At 47.3% G+C, this 21,861-nt stretch overlaps 1 protein-coding gene across 1 annotated transcript in view; it reads left to right on the top strand.

The window, feature by feature from the left end:
- CLHC1 (clathrin heavy chain linker domain containing 1) overlaps positions 1 to 20,982 on the top strand; it is a 53,606-nt gene extending 32,624 nt beyond the window's left edge. Inside the window, exons 9-12 of the mRNA XM_075535500.1 lie at positions 2,736 to 2,910; positions 13,114 to 13,316; positions 17,098 to 17,277; positions 20,613 to 20,982. Coding sequence (XP_075391615.1) covers positions 2,736 to 2,910; positions 13,114 to 13,316; positions 17,098 to 17,277; positions 20,613 to 20,809 — 755 coding nt within the window. The 3' untranslated portion in view covers positions 20,810 to 20,982. The remainder of the gene's footprint in view (positions 1 to 2,735; positions 2,911 to 13,113; positions 13,317 to 17,097; positions 17,278 to 20,612) is intronic.
- The last annotated feature ends 879 nt before the right edge of the window (positions 20,983 to 21,861 follow it).

Below are 21,861 nucleotides of genomic sequence, written 5' to 3'. Positions count from 1 at the left end.
GTCCACACTGAAGGTTGCAAGCCTTGCTCTTCATCAGCAAGTGTCTCAAGCCCTCCTCCCTTCAGCAAGCAAGGTCATCAGGATACCGCAAGTCATTAATAAGCCTTCCTCCAGCCCTCATGTTGTGTTCTTCTTATAATCCAGCTTCTCCGATTTTGTGCTCAGTATACAGATTGAGTAAGTGTGGTGAGAGGATACAACCTTGCCTCATACCTTTTCTTATTTTAAACCTTGGTCTGTTCACACAACTCCGTCTTGCGCCACATACATAATGAAATGTTTTGGAATCCCCATTCTCATGCCTATCCATATTTGGTATGATCCACACGGTTCAGTTCCCTGACATAGTCAATAAAGCACAAGGAAACATCTTTCTGGTGTTCTCTGCTTTCAGCCATGATCCATTTGACATCAGCAGTGATTTTGCTACCCCTCACCATGTCCTCCTGTCTCCAGTGTCACAGCAGTCTGTCTCCTGGATTGACGAGGCTCAGAGAAGGGATCCTGGGTCCAAAGGACATGCTCTTCTTCCTTGGTGGTTGTGAGATTCCCCTTTCCACTCGGAGATGGTTCCCTTTAAACCTCATGGGATAGCAAAGCTGAGCAATTCCCACATTCGGGCTCCATGCACCTTATTTTCAGCATTGCCTGCCTATCTAAGGCACCTCATAGACGCTTAGTCCTACCCAATTATTTGGTGGGAGTTACAAAGGCTATGGCTAGAAGGGCCTTAAGGAATTCACAGCACTGCAGTGTTTAAAGTGGGTTCCTTTTAGGGACCAGACGCTTGGATCCCCTACTCTGGCTTTGTGCTAAATTCAGTGTGACCATTTTTGCCTTTTAACTGGAATATCTAGACTATTTTAATGTGATTGTTTACATGGTTGAATTCAAACCTGTCAACTTGCTATTCGGTGTTTGTGAATTCTTTAATATCTTTGCCATTTGACTTTCTAGCACATCCAAGTAGAGGAGGCAAAGTATATTTTCTCTGCCTCATTGACTCATGGGGTCTAGGTAGATATTATGCGAGCAGAAACCGTAAATACAGTTGTAAAATTTGGCTTGGCATCGTTTCGTTGCTTCTTCAACCTATTACGAGAAGAATAACTCAAAGTAGCCATGTGTTAAAGGAGTGTGAGAAATCGCATGGAACAGACTGAAGCCCAATTCTTAGTTTGGAAACCTAGCCCAGCCAAGTTGCACCCTGAAAGAGTAGGATCTATAGTCCTGTTAATGAAATAAATCAAAGCGTACTTAGAAAAAACTATATCTATAGTTAACATTTTATTTATATCCTCCCACCTATAAATTATTTATTTGCTTTTTGTTTATGAGTCAGTCCATATCTAATATTTTATGAAGTGTTCACGTTGCTGTGCCCTTCCTTTTTTTTATTAAAAGATCTTTTTTTTCCAAAAAGATCATTTTATTGGGGGCTGTTTACAGCTCCTATAACAATCCGTACATCAATTGTATCAAGTGTATTTGTACACGTTTTCATTATTTTTTAAATATTTACTTTCTATTGAGTGATGACCCATTGATAAATTATTATTTTCATATCTTACACCGACCACTGTCTCCCTTTCCCCACGGTTTCTGTTGTTTGTCCCCCTGGAGTGGGTGGGTGTGGTTATGTGTTGATCATTGCGATCAGTTCCCCTTTTCTCTCCTTCTCTCCCCACCTTCCCCCACCCTCCTGGTACCGTTACTCCCATTTCTTGTTTCAGGCCTCCTCCCATCTTGCCCTTCCCTTTAAAAAGTTTTATTGAATTGTAATTCACACATCATGCAATTCAGTAGTTCAGTCACATCAAGAAGAGTTGTACAGTTACCACTCCCAGCAGTTTTAGAGCATTTTCTTCATTGTTGTACTCGTTGCTATTGTGTTGTGTTAGGTGCCTCTGGGTTTGCTCTGATGCATAGTAGGCAGACACGCAAGATTGAGGTTCAGACCCCAACTATGTTTTGTGTGTATATATGTGGATTAAAAATAAAACTGTACCTTTTGGGTTTAGTATTGTAAAACTGTTTTACCAGAACAGTCAGGAACCAGCGTATTGAGGGATTAAATTGTTCGAGAAGACCTGAAATACCTCTGCCCCTCCCGGGATGCTGGGGCTTTCCTAAGACTCGGTCCACGTTTTCAGCTATCCTTCGGGTCTGTGTAATTCTGACGGCAGAGGAGAAAAGTGTGTCGTCTGAACCTGAGCCAGACAAGCAGCGCCTATCCCTTTACCAGAAACCAATGATGTGGAAAGATCCTTAGCTGCAAGGGAGAAGTGTCAACCTTGCTGGACTTGACTGGTGATGACAAAGATGGGTTGCTGATGAGGCGCCGCCCTTTGACCTGTGGGTAGACGGGGTGGGGCTGGGGGTGCCATGTGGCAGTGAGATGCTGAGTCCAGGTCACACTGCCTCTCCCCCCACACTTCCCTCTTACATAACCAGAGAACCTCGTGCTCATCCCTGAGGGAAAGAAAGGATGTCGTGGAGACTAGCATGAGGGCACTGGACTCAAGACAGTATTTCCACAGTTGTTAACCATTTAGGTAGAATCTTCTAGTATCTGAAAATTGTCCAAAACAGTGTGCATGGCTGCTACTGCCTCCAGAGAACATTTTGGCCCTTTAAACACATGGGACATGGGTTTGTAGACAGAAAAGTGAAGACAGCGGAATAAAAAGCCAGCTACATAACATGTGCAACTCAAAGCATTTCTTCTTCTACAGCTGTTGGAAGAATTAAAGGACAGCCTCTTCCACTGCTGTTGTTTTTTGAGGCGCTCTTTAACACAAGCCAAGCGTATAAGCGTCCTGTGGATGCGCTTCTGACCCTGGAGGGCGTCAAGTGTGGATTATCGGAAAAACGGTTAGATTTGGTTATACACTGGGTCACCCAGGAAAGGTAAGCAAAATTAAGCTTTTGGCCTAATTTTAATATTTAGTTAACAAAGAAACAGAGCCCTGGGCCCTGGGACCATAGTGCCTGGCTGCTAACTATAAGGTTGACAGTGGGAACACCTCATCCACTTGGACAGAAAAAGATGTGGCTGTCTGCTTCTGTGAAAATGAACAGCTTTGAAAACTCTCTTTTTGGGTCCCTGTGAATTGGAATGAACTCTGATGGCAATGGCTTTTGGGGTTTAGGTTAAAAAAATTCTGCTTTAAAGTTTTTAAAGAGGTTTTCATCAGTACTTTATTTGAGCACTATTTCCAGTCCTGACTGCAGTTGACCAATTAGAAGGTGTTTACTCAGCATGCATAGAGTAACGAGGAGCCACACAACGAGCCCAGGGTACTGAGTCCGGCAGATCCTTAGACCACCCCTGACCCCTTTATGGGGGATGGGGACTGAGCAATAAAGCCAGACCGAGGTGGGCCAGCATCACACTACTGGGAGGGAAAAAGCAATACCGGGCCAGACAGGCCGGGAGCACGTGTAAACATCAACACACCTGACGAATTGTGGAAGAAACCAAACAGGTGAACCGTTTAGGTCAGGCAGGGACAAAGCTGTGAGGTAGCAGTGTCCTTGGAAGTGTGGTTTGTGTCACTGGAAGTTTAGAAAAGAAAGCTGAGGACTGGCAAGCGTAGTGTGAAAGCATTTCCTGGCTTAAAGACTGTAGTGGGTCTGAAGTAAGGTTTTCTGTGGAGCACTTAGCTGTCTCGGGGTGGTGGTGAAATACCATCTTGAGCATGTCCAACGGCTCACAGGAAGACTTTGTTTGCTCTGCTCCTCGGGCCTGGTTGCAACGGCTTCCATGGTTTCACCCATGAATGGAGGATCCAAGCACTTTGCCCTGGGACTTTAACAACAGCAGTGGGGGTAGAGAGAATTCCTGGGAAGGGACCCTTCCAGACTGGCTGGAGCTTGGAATTGGGGAACCTGTCCTTCCATGTTTTTATCAGAACTCGGTCTCCAGGCAGGCATCCTCCCCTTGAGCCTGGATGAGCCCATGCTGATGGAATGCCTCCTGACTTTGGGCTACTCTGTGGCATATTGTCGTATTAAAGCTGTCAGCACCTATGGCTGGCTCAGTTGCAAGGAAAGGTCACCCCTATACACTTCAATAGGGGCTCAAACACGTAGCTTGCCCTGGGGCGATTCGGAGACATAGCAGAGCTATTGGATGTGCATCTTTTCAGATCATCTGATTTTCTTGTGTCAGTCTGCTGAGGGTTAGCTTTAAGTGTTGATTAATTCTCATTACTTCCCTGAGGACTATGGTCTCCTGGCACAGTGGAGACGATAGGTTATTCCCAAGTGTTGGGAGACTGCCTGAGAGATCTGGGAGATGAGGGCAGACCCGTTATCACTCTGCAGTGATTTAGGAAGCCCAAATCGAAGAATTACTTCCTAAAGGAATCTTAACCACTTGGTGAGCCTTCTCAGTGGGCGTGGGACATGCTTCAATCCACCTGCTAAAGGAGTCTATGAACACTAGAAGATACTTGAGTCCTTGGATGGCTGGAACCTGGGTAAAATTGATCTGCCAGTCTTTCCCAGGGTAGGATCCTTTGCGCTGGACAGGCTGAGCAAGTTGATTTCTAAGTGCCCTTTGGGGACTGCTGGTTTGGCAGGTGGGACAGTGAGACGTTACTGACCTGAGAGTTGAGAATAAGTTGGCCCCACAGAACTGCTGAGGGAGCAGGGTCAAAGAGGGTTTATAGCTAAGATAGGTGGTGGGGTGGACAGCTTTCGTGACTTTCCACTGTAACCTTTGTAGCAGTAGGAGCTTGTTGCTTTCTCCCACCATCCATCAGGTTGCAAGCAGAATTCTTAAGTCTTGGCCTGCTCCGTGTCTTCTGGAGAGAAATCTGGTAGAGGAAGCTTGTTTTGGGGAATTAGGGGATTTATGGAGGCTAGGGAGGTTGTGCTCAAGGCTGCCTGTCTGCCTGCCCTGTCAGCTGCTCAGTTGCCCATGGCGACTTCTGAGTCGCCCTTCTGGTTCCCTCTGCAGTGCACTGCTGCCACTTCCTCAGGGTTTTGGACAGCCTCTAAGAGTGTCCTGATCTGGCCCCTGTACTTAATGAGCCTTCCCTGGGTGAGAAGATATCCTCTTCCCTGCCAGATTGAGGAGTGGGAGTGGAGAACTGAAAACCCACATCTAGAATCAGTATACAGCATTACTTTCGTTCCCTCTGCTAGCTCGAGGCGCTGTGGCACGGCATGGGTTTAGCCAGCTGGGCTGCAGCTCCCAGGGGCAGGGGATGGGCTTCAATGATGTGACCCAGGGAACAGTGGCATAGCCGACCCTGTACACTCCATCAGTCACAAAGCTGCCACAGCAAGCGGATGCTCTTTTAGGTCTGGCTCACTGAGGCAAGCTATTAGTAGACAGTAGCTAAGGCAGGAGTGGAGGGGGCTAGGGTCAGGGAGTAACGTGGTTGGACTGAGGATGCTATGGGTCTGGACGGTGACCTCAGGGTTCTCTATAAGAAGAATTTGGAAAAATATTTTTTTAAATTTTAAAAAGAGAGGATTTGGAACTTTAATAGGCAGCTATCAGAAAGCCAGTTATAGCCTTTGGCTTGTAGCGCTTTGGAGGAGCTATGGTTAGTCAGGACCTCTAACGTCCTTTGGCTTGTAGCGCTTCGGAGGAGCTATGGTCAGTCAGGACCTCCAACGTCCTTTGGCTTGTAGCGCTTCGGAGGAGCTATGGTTAGTCAGGACCTCTAACGTCCTTTGGCTTGTAGCGCTTCGGAGGAGCTATGGTTAGTCAGGACCTCTGAAGTTCCTTCTGTGGTGATGTTCACTGCTTCTTAGGCTGAGGGCCATGGCAGCTACTGCTCGTAGACAAGATGGCCAGCTGGCTGAAGTAAGATCTAACCTCTTTGATAAATATGCCACTGGCTGAGGCTGGGGTCCTAGCTTCTGGATTAGTAATCCCAGAGCTGCCCCCCTTCTCTCATGAGCATACAAGAAAACTTTTTCATAGAGTCTGGGAGATCCAGTGCTGGAGCTTGGAGCAGAAGAGCCTTAATTGGTCCACTGCATCCCTTTGCTCTGTGCCCCACAGGTGTGGTTCAAAGTCACTTTCCCTTTCAGGCTCTCATATAGGGGTTTGGCTAGGAGTCCGTAGTTGGGAATCCAGATTCCACATCACTCTTAGCTGTCTCTGTTTCTGGCTCAGGCAGCTCCACAATTGCCCTTGCTCATTCTAAGGAGAGCCCTTTCTTTCCTTTTGATAAGACTAGTCCTGTTGCACTAGCTGGGCCTTGGCCCTGGAGACTCTGTAGTCTCTTTCTGCTAAGAAGTCTAGACTTGTACTGTGTGAACGATGGACTGTTCCCGAGTGGCGGAGCAGATGAGGAGGTCGTCTACATACTGTAGGACGGTGCCCCTTCTAGAGTAAGACCAGCTAGGTCCGGTTTAGGGCTTGTCCAAACAAATGGGGGCTATCTTGGAAGGCCATTGGCAACACAGTCCAGGAAAATTGGTGTGACTGCCCCTGTTCTAATTTCCACTCAAAAGCAAAAAGGAACTGGCTCTGTGGGTCCAGCAGTGTCAATGTATTTTCTTTGTATGTGATTATTGCATATATTTCCTTTGTTCAAGTATGTTATATCAGATATAATTTGACTCAGTGTGTTTTCATTTATATGTATGATAGATGATTGATGATAAGTATAAGTGTGATTTCATTAATATCTGGAAATTATATAAGTATGTATGGGTAAAGAATTGTGTACAGGTGCCAGGCTGGCAAGGGGTGGATTACTATAGTTTATTGTGCCAGCCTGGCCGATAAACACAAGTAGGATTAACTGAAGGGCAGAGGGATAAATGGCTCGGTGAGCCTCACCTTGCTTGTTCTGTGCCTCAGTTTAAAGGGGTACACTACCTGTGGGATGCCTAGCCTGTGGACTGTGTCGCTGTAAGTTGAGGTCCCTTTAAGCCCACACGATTGGAATGTTCATCTCTGGAGCTGGGGACCAACAGTTGATGACAGTTGGGGACCTGCCTTGCTGTTTGCTGCCTGGGGATATATAGCCCAGCTCTCTCTAGAGAGGGGACTGGCAACTGGCAGCTCTCAAACCTTAAAGGACTGCTAGTGTCTCACTGCTATATAATTTAACTATTAATTTCTTGTATTATCTATCTCTATATAATTTAGCGGTTCATTTCTTGAATTATATATCTATCTTTATAAATATATTTATATATAATTACTAGCAATCTGGTTTGTCTCTCTAGAGAACCCTGTCCAATACAAGCGGCATGCAGAAAAAGTCATCCTTTAAGTTTAGGACGTTGTCCCACTGTGTGGAGCTAGGAATTTCCCCTAGGAGTGTATAGCGGTTTGGTACTACTGGGTGCAGTGGGATCACTGCTTCATTTATTTTCCTGAGGTTTTGAACTGGCTGATAAGACCTGTCATTCTTTTTGATTGGTAATATTGGGGTGACACAGGGGAGTTAACAGGGACCAAAAGTCCATGCCGGAGGAATTTATTAATAAGGGGTTGTAATCCTTTGATGGCTTCAGGTTTCAAAGAGTACTGCCGCTGGTGGGAAAACTGGGTGGAGGTTTTAAGGAAAATTTTTACAGGGTTGCATGTTTAGCTCTGCTGTGGACTCCCGTGTCACAGACTTCAGGATTTATAGCACTTTCCCACTGTTGCTGTGTGGGCTTTGCAGCTCCCCTGCAGTAAGGACCATTTGGGAAGCTGAAGTGGGACTAGGGTGAAACCCTGTGACTATGTAGCTAGGTAGCTTAAATAATCTATCTCAGCCTAGAAGAGTGGCTGGACACTCAGGGACTACCAGGAAGCTCCGAGAGAAGTAAAGTGGCCCCAGAGGCACCTTAAGGGTTCAGTAAAGTGTTTGACTACAGTTTTCCTGACACTCCCAGGACGGTGCAAGTGCGGGTGCCAGGGTTCCAGGGAAGGAGGTAAGGACAGTGTATGTAGCTGGCCCCAGCACCTAGGAGGAAATCTACTGACATAGCTGCCACGTTGATGTTCACCTGCGGCTGCAGACTAGCCATGGCTCTCTTTTGCTGCCTGGCCCTTCAGGCTGGGCTGTTTCAGTCCTTAGTTAGCAGCTGCACACCAGCCTGCAGGTGCTTCCCCTCCTGCTTGTCGCCTGTAGGACCGAGTGCTGGCCAGTGGCCAGTTTGCTGGCAGTGGCAGCATGGCCCTGGAGCAGGTATTCTGTTAGGGCAATCCCTCACCCAGTGGCCCAGGCGCGGACACACATGGCGCCTAGTGCCTTATTCAGGGGTCTTGGAAACCTGGGAGGCAGTCGATGGGTGGTGGTTGGCAACGGTGGCCAGTACCTGCGCATGCTTCATATTCGTTCTTCTCTCCTCCTGAGCTGCACTTCCCCTTCCTGTCCCGAGTGTAAAGGTGGCGTTAGCACTAGGGACCATCTCTTCAAGGGTAACTCCTTCAGGCTGCTGCACTAACTCCTGGAGCTTTTCCGAATGCCTGGTGTGGCCTGTGTGAGAAAGCTGTCCCTGAGTAGGACTTGCCCTTCCCGAGTCTCTGTCTGCAGTGGTGTGATCCCTCGGGGCTTCGTTCAGCTGCTCTAAGACACTTGCAGGGCTTTCATTAGGGCCCTGGTGACTAGCTGTCACTTTGGCGTAATTGGTGGCCTTTTTCCACCCTGACCTTAGTCCACTTCTGATACACACCAGAAAATGTTCCCGTGCCCGCCTGCGCTGGGGATCATTATAATCCCAGGAGGGGTCAGTAGAGGACAAGGCTGGTTCTCCTATTGGATACTTACCATTCATCACATGTAAACCTTCCGCAAACATCTTCGCTCCCTTCAGCACTCGCTCTGCCTCAAAGTCGGTCATAATCTGCCCCGGTATGACCATTGCATCCTCCCAAGTCAAGTCATGGGCCACGGTGAGGTGCTGGAAGGTCTCTCTGTGCTGCCCGGGGCTGTCTGAGTAACTACCAAGGTCACACTTAATCCTCCTGAGTTCAGTTAGGGTGAAAGGCTTGTGAATGGCCTGGGGACCCAACTCCCCAGCTGCCTCTATTAAGGGTAGGACTTTGACAGGCTACCTGTTTTCCCAGCATCTACATGTTCAGGGACCGAGGGTGGTGTGGCTGGGCGGTCCTTAGAAGTCCTTGGTACATTTGGAATGAGGTCTTTACTGCTTCTCAAGAGGAAAAAGCTTTGACATAAGGGAACTCCTCCCACTTTCTCATCCCTTTGCAGAAACGTTCTAGCTGAATCAGGGTCGGAAGGGAAGGTGTGCCATTCTTTGGCCAGGATTCCCCATCACTTAGAATATACTGAGGCCAGATGGTGTTGCAGAATGAGATTAACTTCTGTTCCTCCATCGTCTGCGGGTTAAATCTATCCCAGTTAGACAGGATGCAATGCAAAGGATGAGCTTCCTTTCCGCACTGATCCTCTAATCCCCATATCGAACACAAAATCAGCAGTGAAGGCATGAGGGCGTGGTGCCCCAGGGTCCTCACTGGGGTCCCAGCATGAGCCACATCTATGCTCTGTGAGACCTGAGACTCCACAGTGCCCTGCTCGAGGAAGGGGTCGGGGGGCCTAGTCTCCGCCAGCAGACTGGGCCCCGACCGACTTCTCAACCACAAGCGAGGGATTGGTGGGCCACTGGCTTGGATGACCGTGCAGGGCTGACGGAGGGCATTCCTGGCAGGAGTAATTCACTGGAATCTCTGACGACGTGACCGCTGGTGGGAGTGGCCTTCCAGTAGTTTTCAAAGGCAACCGCTGCATGATGGCCTTTCTGCAGCCTTTGAAGAGGAGGTGAGACCGGTCCCTAGGCTCAGGGTACATTCGAAGGAAATTGGGATCCTTGGCTGGACACATACCAGGAACCTGCATGGCCCGGAGGCAGTGGTGCTGAAAAGCCTTCCTGACAGCAAGGTTAGCCGTTACTCAGTGGCCTGGCTTCCTTTTACCGAGGCTTGGCAAAGGAAAACCGAAACAACACACGAGCTTAAAGCCAAAGCAGAACACCAGGACTAAGCTGCTTTTTCGTAAACAAGAGAAAACAAGGGTGAGGAAGGGCATCCATGGGAACTGGGCAGGGCTAGCCACTAAGTCTGTCCATCACCCCTCCCCCCCACCATGGTTGGATACGTGACATCTTGCAGAGATCAGAAGTCCACGTGCTCAGTTGCCTGGCAACAAGATGGCAGCAGACACTGGGTGGTGCCATCTTGTTCAGGGTCAGTGGAGGCCCACGTGTTTGGCTGCTCTGCAAGAAAAGTGGCGGCCACAGCATGTGGCAGGGTTGGGGATCAGCAGGGAGCAAGCAAGGGGAACCAGAATCCTGCCGAGACCAACAGGGTTTTATGTGTGCACACGTGCACTTGCCCACGCGTGGCAGTTTTGCTGGCAGGACCACGGAGCAGACCACTGAAAAGCAAAGGACTGTGGGGACTGGACTCCCCCCAAACTGCAGGCTGCAGTTTTCCACCTCACCACAGGAAGCGAGGCTGGGAGGCATGGGAGACAAGGATTGCACCGGAGGAGCAGAACGGCAGACACCAGGCAGCGCAACATAGAAGCAGGAAGCGCATAGGAGGGTAGGAATGCTGGCACACGGGACAGGGTAAGAGGCTCCTGCCATACGTTACATGTGGTCCCACGGTGGGCTGCTGCTGAGTTGGCTCTCAGGTACCAACAGCTTCCAAAGGCTGGGTTGAATCCCGTAAACTCTGTGTCTGAGTCACACGGCAACACAATGTGAGGTTTCTCAAGTGGGTGAGACATTGGCTCTTGGCTTGCATGAGAAAGAATTCACACTGAAGCCCATTTGTAATTCAAGTGAGTTTCTTTTTAAAGATCATTTTATTGGGGACTCTTGTCACCATCCATACATGAGTTGCATCAGGCATGTGTGCACATATGCTGCCTCCACTCTTCTAGACATATGCTGTCTACTGAGCCCCAGTGAGTTTTCTATGAAGGACAAGAGAAGTCCCACGTCTTACAGTCTCAAAAGAGTACACGCTATTTCAGGGAGCGTGCTGAATCACGCAGTAGCCGAGCGGCATCCACAACTGGACCCGGGCAACCTCGAGGAGCAGCACACCCTCACGTGCAGCACTGAGGCCAGAGAGGGCGTGGCACCGTATGAGTGGGTGCAGGAGCAGGGTAAAAAGAGAACGGCCTTCCCACCGCCACGGTATTTCGAACCTCTGGCTGGAGAGGCGTGGTTGAAGGTATTGGTTGACTCCATTGGCTGAATTAAGCCCACCTGGGTGATGTGCTGGACCTCATTTGGGCCACCCAGGTAAACCACCCATCTGGCTTGGGGTCTGAATTGGAGCATGTCAGTCCAGGGATCTTCATTGGTGTTAAGTGGTCACCTGATTCCCTTCCAACCCCCTCTAGGGAGCCTTCGCAGGCATGGGAGGGAGGGACACCCCCTGCCTCTTGTCCCCGATCTAGCTACCGAACATTGCTATTTGAAAGGAAATCATCTTTGTCTGTGTAATGGTGGCAAAAGGAGCCCTGGTGTTGCCGCTTACCCACTGGACTGCTCACCTCAAGGCCACCAGTGTGAACCGCCAGCTGCCTCAGGGGAGAGGGATGCGACTTTTGGCTCCTTTAAAAGATTGTGGCTTTAGAACCTCTGCGGAGCCTTCTGAGCTACCCAGCAGGCGGTGTGAGCCAGAAGTGACTTGATGAGAGTGTTTTCCTTTTTAAAAAGATGTCAATACTGCAGTAACATGCCAATTTTAGTATCTCTGACAGCTCTTCGTATTTTGTCTTTTATTTATGTGTTCTTTTTTTGTGTGTAGTCTAAATTAGATTAACTCATACCTGATGATTTAATTTTTTAATGCGTACATGTCAGAGAATTGCTTACTAAGTAATTGAGATCTGCATAGAAGCTTCCTTCTCATTGTGGACCCGTTTCTCTGTGGCCCACCCAACAAACCCATAGGACATTATTTTCCTTGGTAGAAGATTTCCGTACGGAGACATTTTGTAGGGGTTTCAGGATTTCATTTTACCTGTATCAGCGTTTCGTTGCATGTGCACAGACGCCAGTGTTACACCACTCCCACTTTTCTGTGGCTACTAATGAAACATACAGCCAGGGCATAATTTTTATATAATCAATTATTAGAAGTGAGACCTTTAATAATGTCCAACTGTTATCTTGGCTTTTGCTGCTAGTTTCTAGGTGAAGTCACTGGGCTAGACCGGGCCGATGGTCCATAGGAGTTGTCTGTGCATTAGAGAGCGGTGCATCAAAATAGTAAGACCGGTGAAAGCTACTCAACTACTTTATTGTTATGATTAGTATTTTTCCAGTTGAACGCTTTAAAAGAACCCCTCTGTTCGGATGATTTTCCCTTTCCTGTTGCTTCCCTCCTTTTGTTTGCATAGACAAATGCTTCTACCTATCTTGGGTAAATACGCAGGAATGTAAGGCTGCACCATCTGATAGATATGTGTCACTTTTTAGAAAAACTACCACAAAGGTTTCCCAAGGAAAGTAACGATGTATAAAGGTACAGTTTTACCAACAGTGTTTGAAGTTATGGTTTCTTACTGTCCTGCGCAACAATAGTGTGATCTTTCTTTTTAATTTTGGACATTTTATTAGGGGTTTAGTGGTATCTCATTGTGATTTTTAATTTGCATTTCCATATTTACTAAAGATGTTGATCACATATATTTCCTGTTGCTTCTTATAAGTCTCTGGCAAATTGAAAAACTAGCAGTGATGTCACACTTTCATTATTTCTCTTTTAGTTCAAGAGCTTGCAAGATTCCTCACTAATTCTGAAATCAGTTGTCATCTTTAACCAACACTAAATAAGGTCTCTGGTTTAGAACCAAGATAAATGCTGAGAACACCAATATGAGAGATGTTTGTTTTCCTTGAACTTTCAATCCCACCGTCTTTTCAGAGCAGTTTCAATCTTCTTTGTCGTTTTTTTAAAAACGTATGCTCAGTGTCACCAGAATATCTACACACTCTGATGGTGTGATGTCCTTGTTGGTAAGTCACAGATATGCTGATCAGTTGCTTAACGCTCTGGAGTCCTTGCAGGCCGAGGAAGCCCAGGTCCTGACCGCGTTGAGACTGTGCGTGCTCAGAGCCTCGTCCACTTGCTCACGGACGCTGATGTGCTTTCTCTAGGCTGCTTCTTACTGAGGAAGTCGGGGACGTGATTTTTGATTATGGGGAGCAGGACCCATACAACAAGGCCAAATGTGTGGCTTTAGCTCAAATGATCTACATTGGATGTGGCCTGCACCAAAAAAATCTTCTCTGCCTGTGTAAACTCGGTCAGATTCACGAGGCCATGGAGTACATACATCAGTCCAAGGAGCTTACCACCAGTAAGTGAGACCCAAAGCCGCTCCAGGGCTCCCAGAGAAAGAAATGCTTTGAAAGGATGGCAGCAACATATGCACACATGTGCTTGATACAATTGGTATACGGGTTATAAGAGCTGTAAGACCCCCCAATAAAATGGCTTATAAAAAAACAACAAACCAACAAAAACCCCACAGAAGTCAAAATGCTACGTATTTGCATACATTTGATTATGGGTTTTAATTTAAGGTCACTTATAATAGCAGGCAATGGAGCAGCTGCTGTGTTCAAACTGCCAACCTTTTGGTGAGCAGCCAAATGCTTCACCACCACACCACCAGGCATCCATCTGTCTATCTGTCTTCCTATCTATATGATAAGCGGTCATTTCACTCACAAGTTCAAATGGAAACAGCTGTAAGCAATTGACTTTCAGGTTGGACATTCAGATAATAGTTTTTCTTCAGTGCATAAATATTTAGTAAACTGGACAGTCTAGGACATAAGAAGTTTTAAAGATAATTAATGGGTACATTGTAATATGCTACATAAAAGATTTTTTAAAAACACTTGAACTTGAGAGGCCCTGAGTATTACCTGATAGTGTGTCCATGGTATGCATAAAATTTTCAGCCACTAGGTCCTCTGAAGTAGACTGCTGGGTTTTCTTCATCATCGGTTCTTAGTCTGGAAATTCTGCTGCAATCTGTTCACTTTGAGTGACTGTGGTAGTACATAACCGGGTGTCAGTTTGGCACTTGGGAGGACTAAGAGTGAATGGGTGGAGTCTAGTCTGTCATAGCCAATGAGGCCTCTGTGTGAGCATGGCCTTCCCCTGAGGATTCTGGGAATTCCTGTATTAGTTCCTCCTTGGAGGCAGAAGACACTTCTCTCTCTCTACTCACTCCTTTGGGGAGACTCTGCTCACTCCCTGTGAGACATCACTGAAGAGAAGCCACATGGACCTACCCTGATGCAGTCAGAACCCTGGACCTGGAGAAGCCACATGGAGACCCCTGCCAGTGCTGAGATGCTTACAACGCCACTGGGGCTACAAGACTTTTCACCCACTGGCCTGTGATCTTCCAGCATTTGGCATCATTGCATGTGTTTCGTGAGTCTGAAGAGGACTTTATAGATTGATGTCAAACATATGGGCTAATATCGGACTTATGGACTTGACCTGGACAGGGCTGGGATGTTTTCTCAATGTTCAATTCCTCTTGTATATAAAGCTCTTTCTTATACACATATGTGTGTCCATAGATTTGTTTCTCTAGTCTACCCGGACTAACACAAGCATCACAGCAACACACAACCACCACAAGCTGTCAGACAAGTGATTGTGAGCGAATGGTCAGAGAAGCTGGACGCTACGAAGAAGTGAGTGGCGTCAGGGTCAGGAGGAAGGCTTATTAACAACTGTGACATGCAGATGACGCAGCCTTGTTGCTGGAAGTGAGGAGGACTTGACACATTTGCTGACAAAGATCAAGGACTGCAGGCTTCAGTATGCACTACAGCGTAATGTAAAGAAGACCAAAATCCTCACACCTGGACCAATAGTTAACATGAAAAGGAGAGAAAATTGAAGTTGACAAGGATTTCGTCTAGTTTGGATCCACAATCAACACTTATGGAAGCAGCAGTCGAGCTCAAATGACACATTGCATTGGGTAGATCTGCTGAACCAGACCTCTTTCTGTTGAAAAGCAACAATATCACTTGGAGGACTAAAGTATGCCTGACCCAGGCCATTGGCTATTCAATTGCTTCCTCTCTATGTGAACCTTGGGGATCGATTAAGGAAGGATGGAAGAGAATCAATGTGTTTGAATTATGGTGTTGGCGCAGAATATTGAAAGTATCGCAGACTGCCAAAAGAACAAACACGTCTGTCTTGGAAGAAGTACGGAAGTACAGTCAGAATGTTCCTTAGAGGCAAGGATGGCTAGACTTTGTCTCACGTACTTTGTCCACGTGGTCAGGAGAGACGGGTCCCTGGAGAAGGACATCATGCTTGGTAAAGCAGAGAAGCAGTGAAACAGGAAAGCCCTCGACACCATGGATTGACACACTAACTGCAACAGCGGACTCAAACATAGGACAGCTGTGAGCATGGCGAGGGGCCACGCCAGTGTTTGGTTCTGTTGTTCACAGAGTCGCCATGAATCAGAACTGGCTCCATGGCATCTAACCACAACAATCTTGACAGGTTTTCTTGAAAGACACTGGATGATCGTGGTGACTCATTATGAAGGAGTTTTCAGAAAATTGGAAGTCAGGAAAGTTGAACTGAGAAGTTGTTTTCAAACATGACAGTGCACCTCCTTGTTCCTTGAGGGCACCAAGGACCCCCTGTGAGAATTTTCTTGGGAAACCTTATCCATCCTATAGCCCTCATCTTTTCTATTAGATTTCTTTTTGTTTTCTAAACTCAAAGAACATTGACAAGGAACATAATCGGAGTCCTTTGAGGATGCTGTTTTGACATGGTATATTAGACTAGATAAATGAATTCATAGACACTCATGTGTATGAGGGAGCTTTATGTACAAGAGCAGTTGTACATCGAGAAAACATTCCAGCCCAGTCCAGATCAAGTTTATAAGTCCGATTTTAGCCCTTATGTCCAATACTAATCTATAAATTCTTCTTAAGATACATGAAACACATGCAATGACACCCAATACAGGAAATCACAGGCCAGTGGGTGGAAAGTCTTGTGGATCCAGTGGCGGTGGAGGTATCTCAGTGCTGGCAGGGTCTCCATGTGGCTCTGTCAGCTCTAGGGCGCTAGTGTAGCCATGTGTCTCATCAGCAAGTATGCCTGAGAGGGAGTGAACATGTGTCCCGCCTCCAGCACGCTATTTATTTCCTTAGCACCTCCAAATGAGGTAATCAAGCTGTGACTTGATTGACAGGCTAAACCACATCCCTTCACTCTTAAGCCTCTAATTGACAACAGATTATGTAACTACCACACATGGTGTGAAGCAAAGAGCTTAGAATTCTTCAAGGAAGGTTAGAGATGGAAACAATGCTGTCAGAAGTGGTTAGATTGGAAGCTAAGTTGATAAATGATAATTTCATGGGTATTTTTGTTTAATACATGTGTCTATAATTTTGAGGTAATACTTTTTACTTACTCTCGTTTAAGTCATAAATATAGCTTTAAATGATTCAGTGGTGAAGGAGTAGATTGAACCATAAGAAAGCTCTTTTTGCAGCCCACAAATGGTCAAGTGTTACCACTTCATGTGGCTCTACTTAGAGATGACTGAACTAGCTAATGGCCTTGTAGACTCTTTTTTGGAGCTTCTCAATCTGTGATATTTAAAACAGCATCAGCAGGCCTCTTTCTGATGCAATGCACAGAAACACAGACAGTATGCTCCCTAGAAGTTGACTCAGAGATGAGCAACACGTTATAAATAAACACACTGTAGTATTACAGGGAACTCTAGCCATGACCCACAATTCTGGCATTTTCCAGAGGCAGAAACCGAAATTTCAAAGATCAGAGTTCAGCGTTCCTGTTGCCACTCTTTTTAGGCTTATCCTTGGGTGGAGGTTGTGTGGGTGTGGGTGGTGGTCGCTGCGGCTCTGTGACGGGTGGTTTTCATTTGGCTGTAGTTGGCATGTCTTGTTGCTGTTGTTGGGCACCGCACTGCGAGTTTAGGTTGGAGTTAGTCATGGGGGGCGTGGAAAGATTGGGTAGGGAGGGCTGATCCCGAAGGACAGGCATGATCTGGTTCCCAGTAGGCTGTTGAGGTTTCAGTTTCTATGACCTGTTTGTTTCAGATGACCTGTTGCAGCTCATTCGTTTATGTCCTCAAATTGATGTCATTCTAAGTCTCACGAAAGAATGGAATGGGAAACCACCGTATTTATCTCTGGATCTTGCCATACTTCATCTGTTCTCTGCAGATATGAAAAAAGTTGGTATCAAGTTACTTCAAGAACTAAATAGAGGTGGGAAAGGTAAGTAAAGCAAAAAGTTACGGAAGAAATGGCAGTTGTGTAATGTTATCTAAGATACAATCTAGGAACAGGGTATGTAGGGGACTACACGTGGGGCAGATGACTGCAGTGGCAGTGAGGCCAAAATGTGACAGCTCGTCTTTGATCTCCCTCTTGTCCAACGTCTGATTGCCAGTTTTTAATATTTTCTGCTTGTTATCAATTAAGGTTTCCTTATTTCATTGTTTTGGGGCCATTTATTTGTATTCTGCCTTGATTTTCTGTATGTGAAACCCAGATTAGGAAACCCTATAGAGACAACAACTGAACCAATAGATTCAAAGGGACCTTACAGGGGATGCAGGTGGGAAACGGGGAGCTCACAACCACGAGGACAAGGAAGAAGAAACGTCCTGGAACTAACGGCCATAGTGATGGCCGCACAGCTGCTCTGAGTGTGATGGACTGCTGACGTGGACCGACCGCTGACGCGGACGGACCGCTGGCGCGGACGAAGTGCTGGCGCGGACGAAGTGCTGGCGCGGATGAACTGCAGACGTGGATGAACTGCAGACGTGGATGAATACTGACCTGGATGAACTGCTGACCTGGATGAACTGCTGACCTGGATGAACTGCTGACATGGATGAAGCGCTGACATGGATGAACTGCTGACATGGATGAACTACTGCAGACATGGATGAACTGCTGGCATGGATGAAGTGCTGACATGGATGAACTGCAGACGTGGATGAATACTGACCTGGATGAACTGCTGACATGGATGAATACTGACAAGTATAAATACTGATATGTATTAATACTGACATTGATGAATACTGACATGGATGGACTGCTGACATGGTGAATACTGACATGGATGAAGCGCTGACATGGATGAAGCGCTGACATGGATGAAGCGCTGACATGGATGAATACTGACATGGATGAATACTGACATGGATGGACTGATGACATGGATGAACTACTGGCATGGATGAACTACAGACACGGATGAACTACTGGCATGGATGAACTGACATGGATGAACTGCTGACATGGACGAACTACTGGCATGGATGAACTGACATGGGTGAAGCTCTGACATGGATGAACTGCAGAGGTGGATGAATACTGACCTGGATGAACTGCTGACATGGATGAATACTGACAAGTATAAATACTGATATGTATTAATACTGACATGGATAAATATTGATATGTATGAATACTGACATTGATGAATACTGACATGGATGAAGAACTGACATGGATGAAGCGCTGACATGGATAAACCTCTGACAAGGATGAATACTGACATGGATGGACTGCTGACATGGTGAATACTGACATGGATGAACTGCTGACATGGATGAATACTGACCTGGATGAACCGTTGACATGCGTGAAGCGCTGACATGGTTGAACTTCTGACATGAATGAATACTAACATGGATGAAGCGTTGACATGGATGAAGCGCTGACATGGATGTGTACTGACATGATGAACTGCTGACATGTATGCCATGTGAACTGTACGTGGGTGAAAGTGTTAGAAACAAAGAAGCTGGTTAAAACAAAACAGAATAACTGTAAAGATTAATATATAAATAATAGCCTGTTGGCAAATGTGTATTAATGGAATTCAAATCAAGAGACAAACTTTATAAAGCCTGAAGGAGATATAAAAATGGTAATAGGTGCATATAACAGCTAAATAGGCGATGTATAGTTATGATAGCTATGTGTATAATACAACCCAAACCAAGCTCACTGCCACTGAATCAATGTGGTCTCACTGTGACCCTAAAACACAGAGTAGATATGCCACTTATAATTAACAATCTCTTTACATTTGTTTTAAATGTTATTTGGATGTAATGATATGTGTTTATTCCTAAACCAAATATATGCATATTGGCTTGATAGTCACTCGGAATCTAACTGTGCAGTGAGGTCTTACACCTTGGGTTCCCTTCCCTTCCCCCACTGCATCTAGAGGTATTCCCGAGTCACGATAGACAGAGATAGACAGACAGCTGATTTTGTAAAGCAAGCTGCCGTTGCTGTGTGCTGCTGCCGTTGTTGCTGCAGTGTGCTGCTGCCGTTGTTGCTGCCGTTGTTGCTGCTGCCATGTGCTGCTGCCGTTGTTGCTGCCGTGTGTTGCTGCTGCCGTGTGTTGCTGCTGCCGTTGTTGCTGCCGGGTGCTGCTGCCGGGTGCTGCTGCCGTGTGCTGCTGCCGTGTGCTGCTGCCGTGTGCTGCTGCCGTTGTTGCTGCTGCCATGTGCTGCTGCCATTGTTGCTGCTGCCGTGTGCTGCTGCCGTGTGCTGCTACCATGTGCTGCTGCCGTTGTTGCTGCTGCCGTGTGCTGCTGCCGGGTGCTGCTGCCGTGTGCTGCTGCCGTGTGCTGCTGCCGTTGTTGCTGTTGCCGTGTGCTGCTGCCGTGTGCTGCTGCCGTGTGCTGCTGCATTGTGCTGCTGCCGTTGTTGCTGTTGCCGTGTGCTGCTGTTGCCGTGTGCTGTTGCCGTTGTTGCTGTTGCCATGTGCTGCTGCCGTGTGCTGTGTTTGCAGGGCTGTCCCTGTAGGATGGAGGCAGGTCTCCCGCTTTCTCTTCGAGTCGCTGGTGGGTTAGGACGACTGATTTCTTGCTTCACGACCACCGATTGCTTTTACCACTTTTTGTCATCAGAGTTCTATAAATAATATCACAAATACTTTTCTATTGGAAATAAGAAGCTAGCAAAAGAGATCTCCATCCACTTCCTTTAGAGAAACACTGATTATTGAAGCCTTATTATTATGATGTTTGCATTCAGGGACTTTCCTGAATTCACGGGTCGGCAGGACCAGGGCTTTCAGGTGGCTTTGAAGGGTCATGGTTCCTGAACCAAGTGACCTCAGTTATTCGATAGTTCCCTGTGCCTGGTAGACTAAAGAAGGCTGCATCCACTCGCTCACCCCCTGAATTCCTCGTCTCACAGCCTTCAGAATCTGCTGCATGACCAAGATGGACATGAGGGGGGGATATGTGAAATGGTAGCGTCTGAACTGAGCCAGACCACATGCTCCCCGTGTTAGATCCGTAAATTTATGGGAATCAGGTGCCGTTTCATAGTGACCTCCCGAAATGATGCTTAATAGTTGAATCATGGCCAAGTTGACATGGGAACTGTTGTGAGGATAGTGCGGGCCGGGCAGCAATTTGTTCTGTGGGACACAGGGTCGCTGTGGGTCGGAGCCGACTCAATGGCCCTGACAGCAGCCACACAACCTGCCTCCTAAAGCAGGGCCACTCGGTGAATGTCACTGACTTAGCACACCAGTGCCCTGCTAGTCACGCTGTATTTCCCCTCAGATGCAGTGGAACATCTTGTGCTAAACAATCCACTGGGCTCCCTGGAAAGATGGCAAGAATTGGCAGATCTATGTTCTCAGCACGGCTTCAGCAAGCTGTCCGATGACATCATGTCCATTCTTCGGGCTCAGGCTGGAGTCACGGAAATTTCTGCTGAGGACGACACAGTCAACTTAATGGAGCACGTCTTGTGGTAGTTCCCGCCTGAGGCCAGTGGGGGGAGCTTGCATAACATTTTCCGTATGTTGCTTCTGCAAGCTGTTCTTGGTAAAACCGAGTTGTAAATAAACGGAGCTTGAAGCCTTCAGGAGCAAGTTGCGGTTTGCTCGTTAGGTTGACATTTGGATTCCCCCTGCTCCCCCGGTATTTTATATAAGTTCTTCTTTTTGAAATGGCCATGATACAACAAGTTTGTGTGAAACTCAGGGCAGGCATTTCTAGATAAGGGCCCAGAATGGTGTCCACATGTCTTGCGCGAGGGTGATTCCGTCTGGCAGCAGGAACCCAGGAGCGTGTGGGTGGTAGCCTGCCCTTTAGACTGCCTTCCCAAATACCCAGTGCACACGCCTGGTTTTAGGTTCAAAAAACCCAAACAACTAAAATGCTATTTCAAGGCAGGACTCCGCAGCGAGCCTACAGCAATGGTGTGCTTCCAGAAGGGCCACTGGCAAATGCACACAGCAGAGGCTCAGCCACTGTGTGAAAGGGGCGTCTGGCCTGTTCTGAGGGAGCAAGAGCCTATCGATTTACATGGGGCGCCAGCAGGCAGGGCGCTGCTTCAGAAGGGGGTCCAAGAATCTGAGTGAGAACTCAGAGTTCTGTGCCACTGGGCAGATGCTCCAGTCACAGCAGTTCATGGTGGGCGGGGCACGAGTGCACTTCCAGCCCAGCGGGTGGAGACCGAGCGGAAAAGGAGCTTCCTGAAGTAAAATGGGAGCAAAGGGCAGAGCGCATCTCCTCCTAGACTTAAAGGGATGGTGTGTCTTTTTAATTTCGGAATGGAAAGAAGGTGAGCTTGGAGTCTTGCTCCGTTCTGGTCGTCCTCTGACACATTTGTACAGTGTGTGCTGGGCAGTGAGACTTGCTCCAAGGGCTGCTGTGAGGCTCATTGATGGGGACGTGTGCAGTTGGGGGCATGAGGCTCAGGGACGGGGACGTGTGCATTGGGGCGTGAGGCTCAGGGACGGGGACGTGTGCAGTGGGAGTGTGAGGCTCATTGATGGGGACGTGTGCAGTGGGAGTGTGAGGC

Source organism: Tenrec ecaudatus, chromosome 17 (assembly GCF_050624435.1).
Source record: "Tenrec ecaudatus isolate mTenEca1 chromosome 17, mTenEca1.hap1, whole genome shotgun sequence".
NCBI classification, from domain to species: domain Eukaryota; kingdom Metazoa; phylum Chordata; class Mammalia; order Afrosoricida; family Tenrecidae; genus Tenrec; species Tenrec ecaudatus.
The sequence above is the reverse complement of the archived record's forward strand: the minus strand, read 5'-3'. Positions and strand labels throughout refer to the sequence as shown.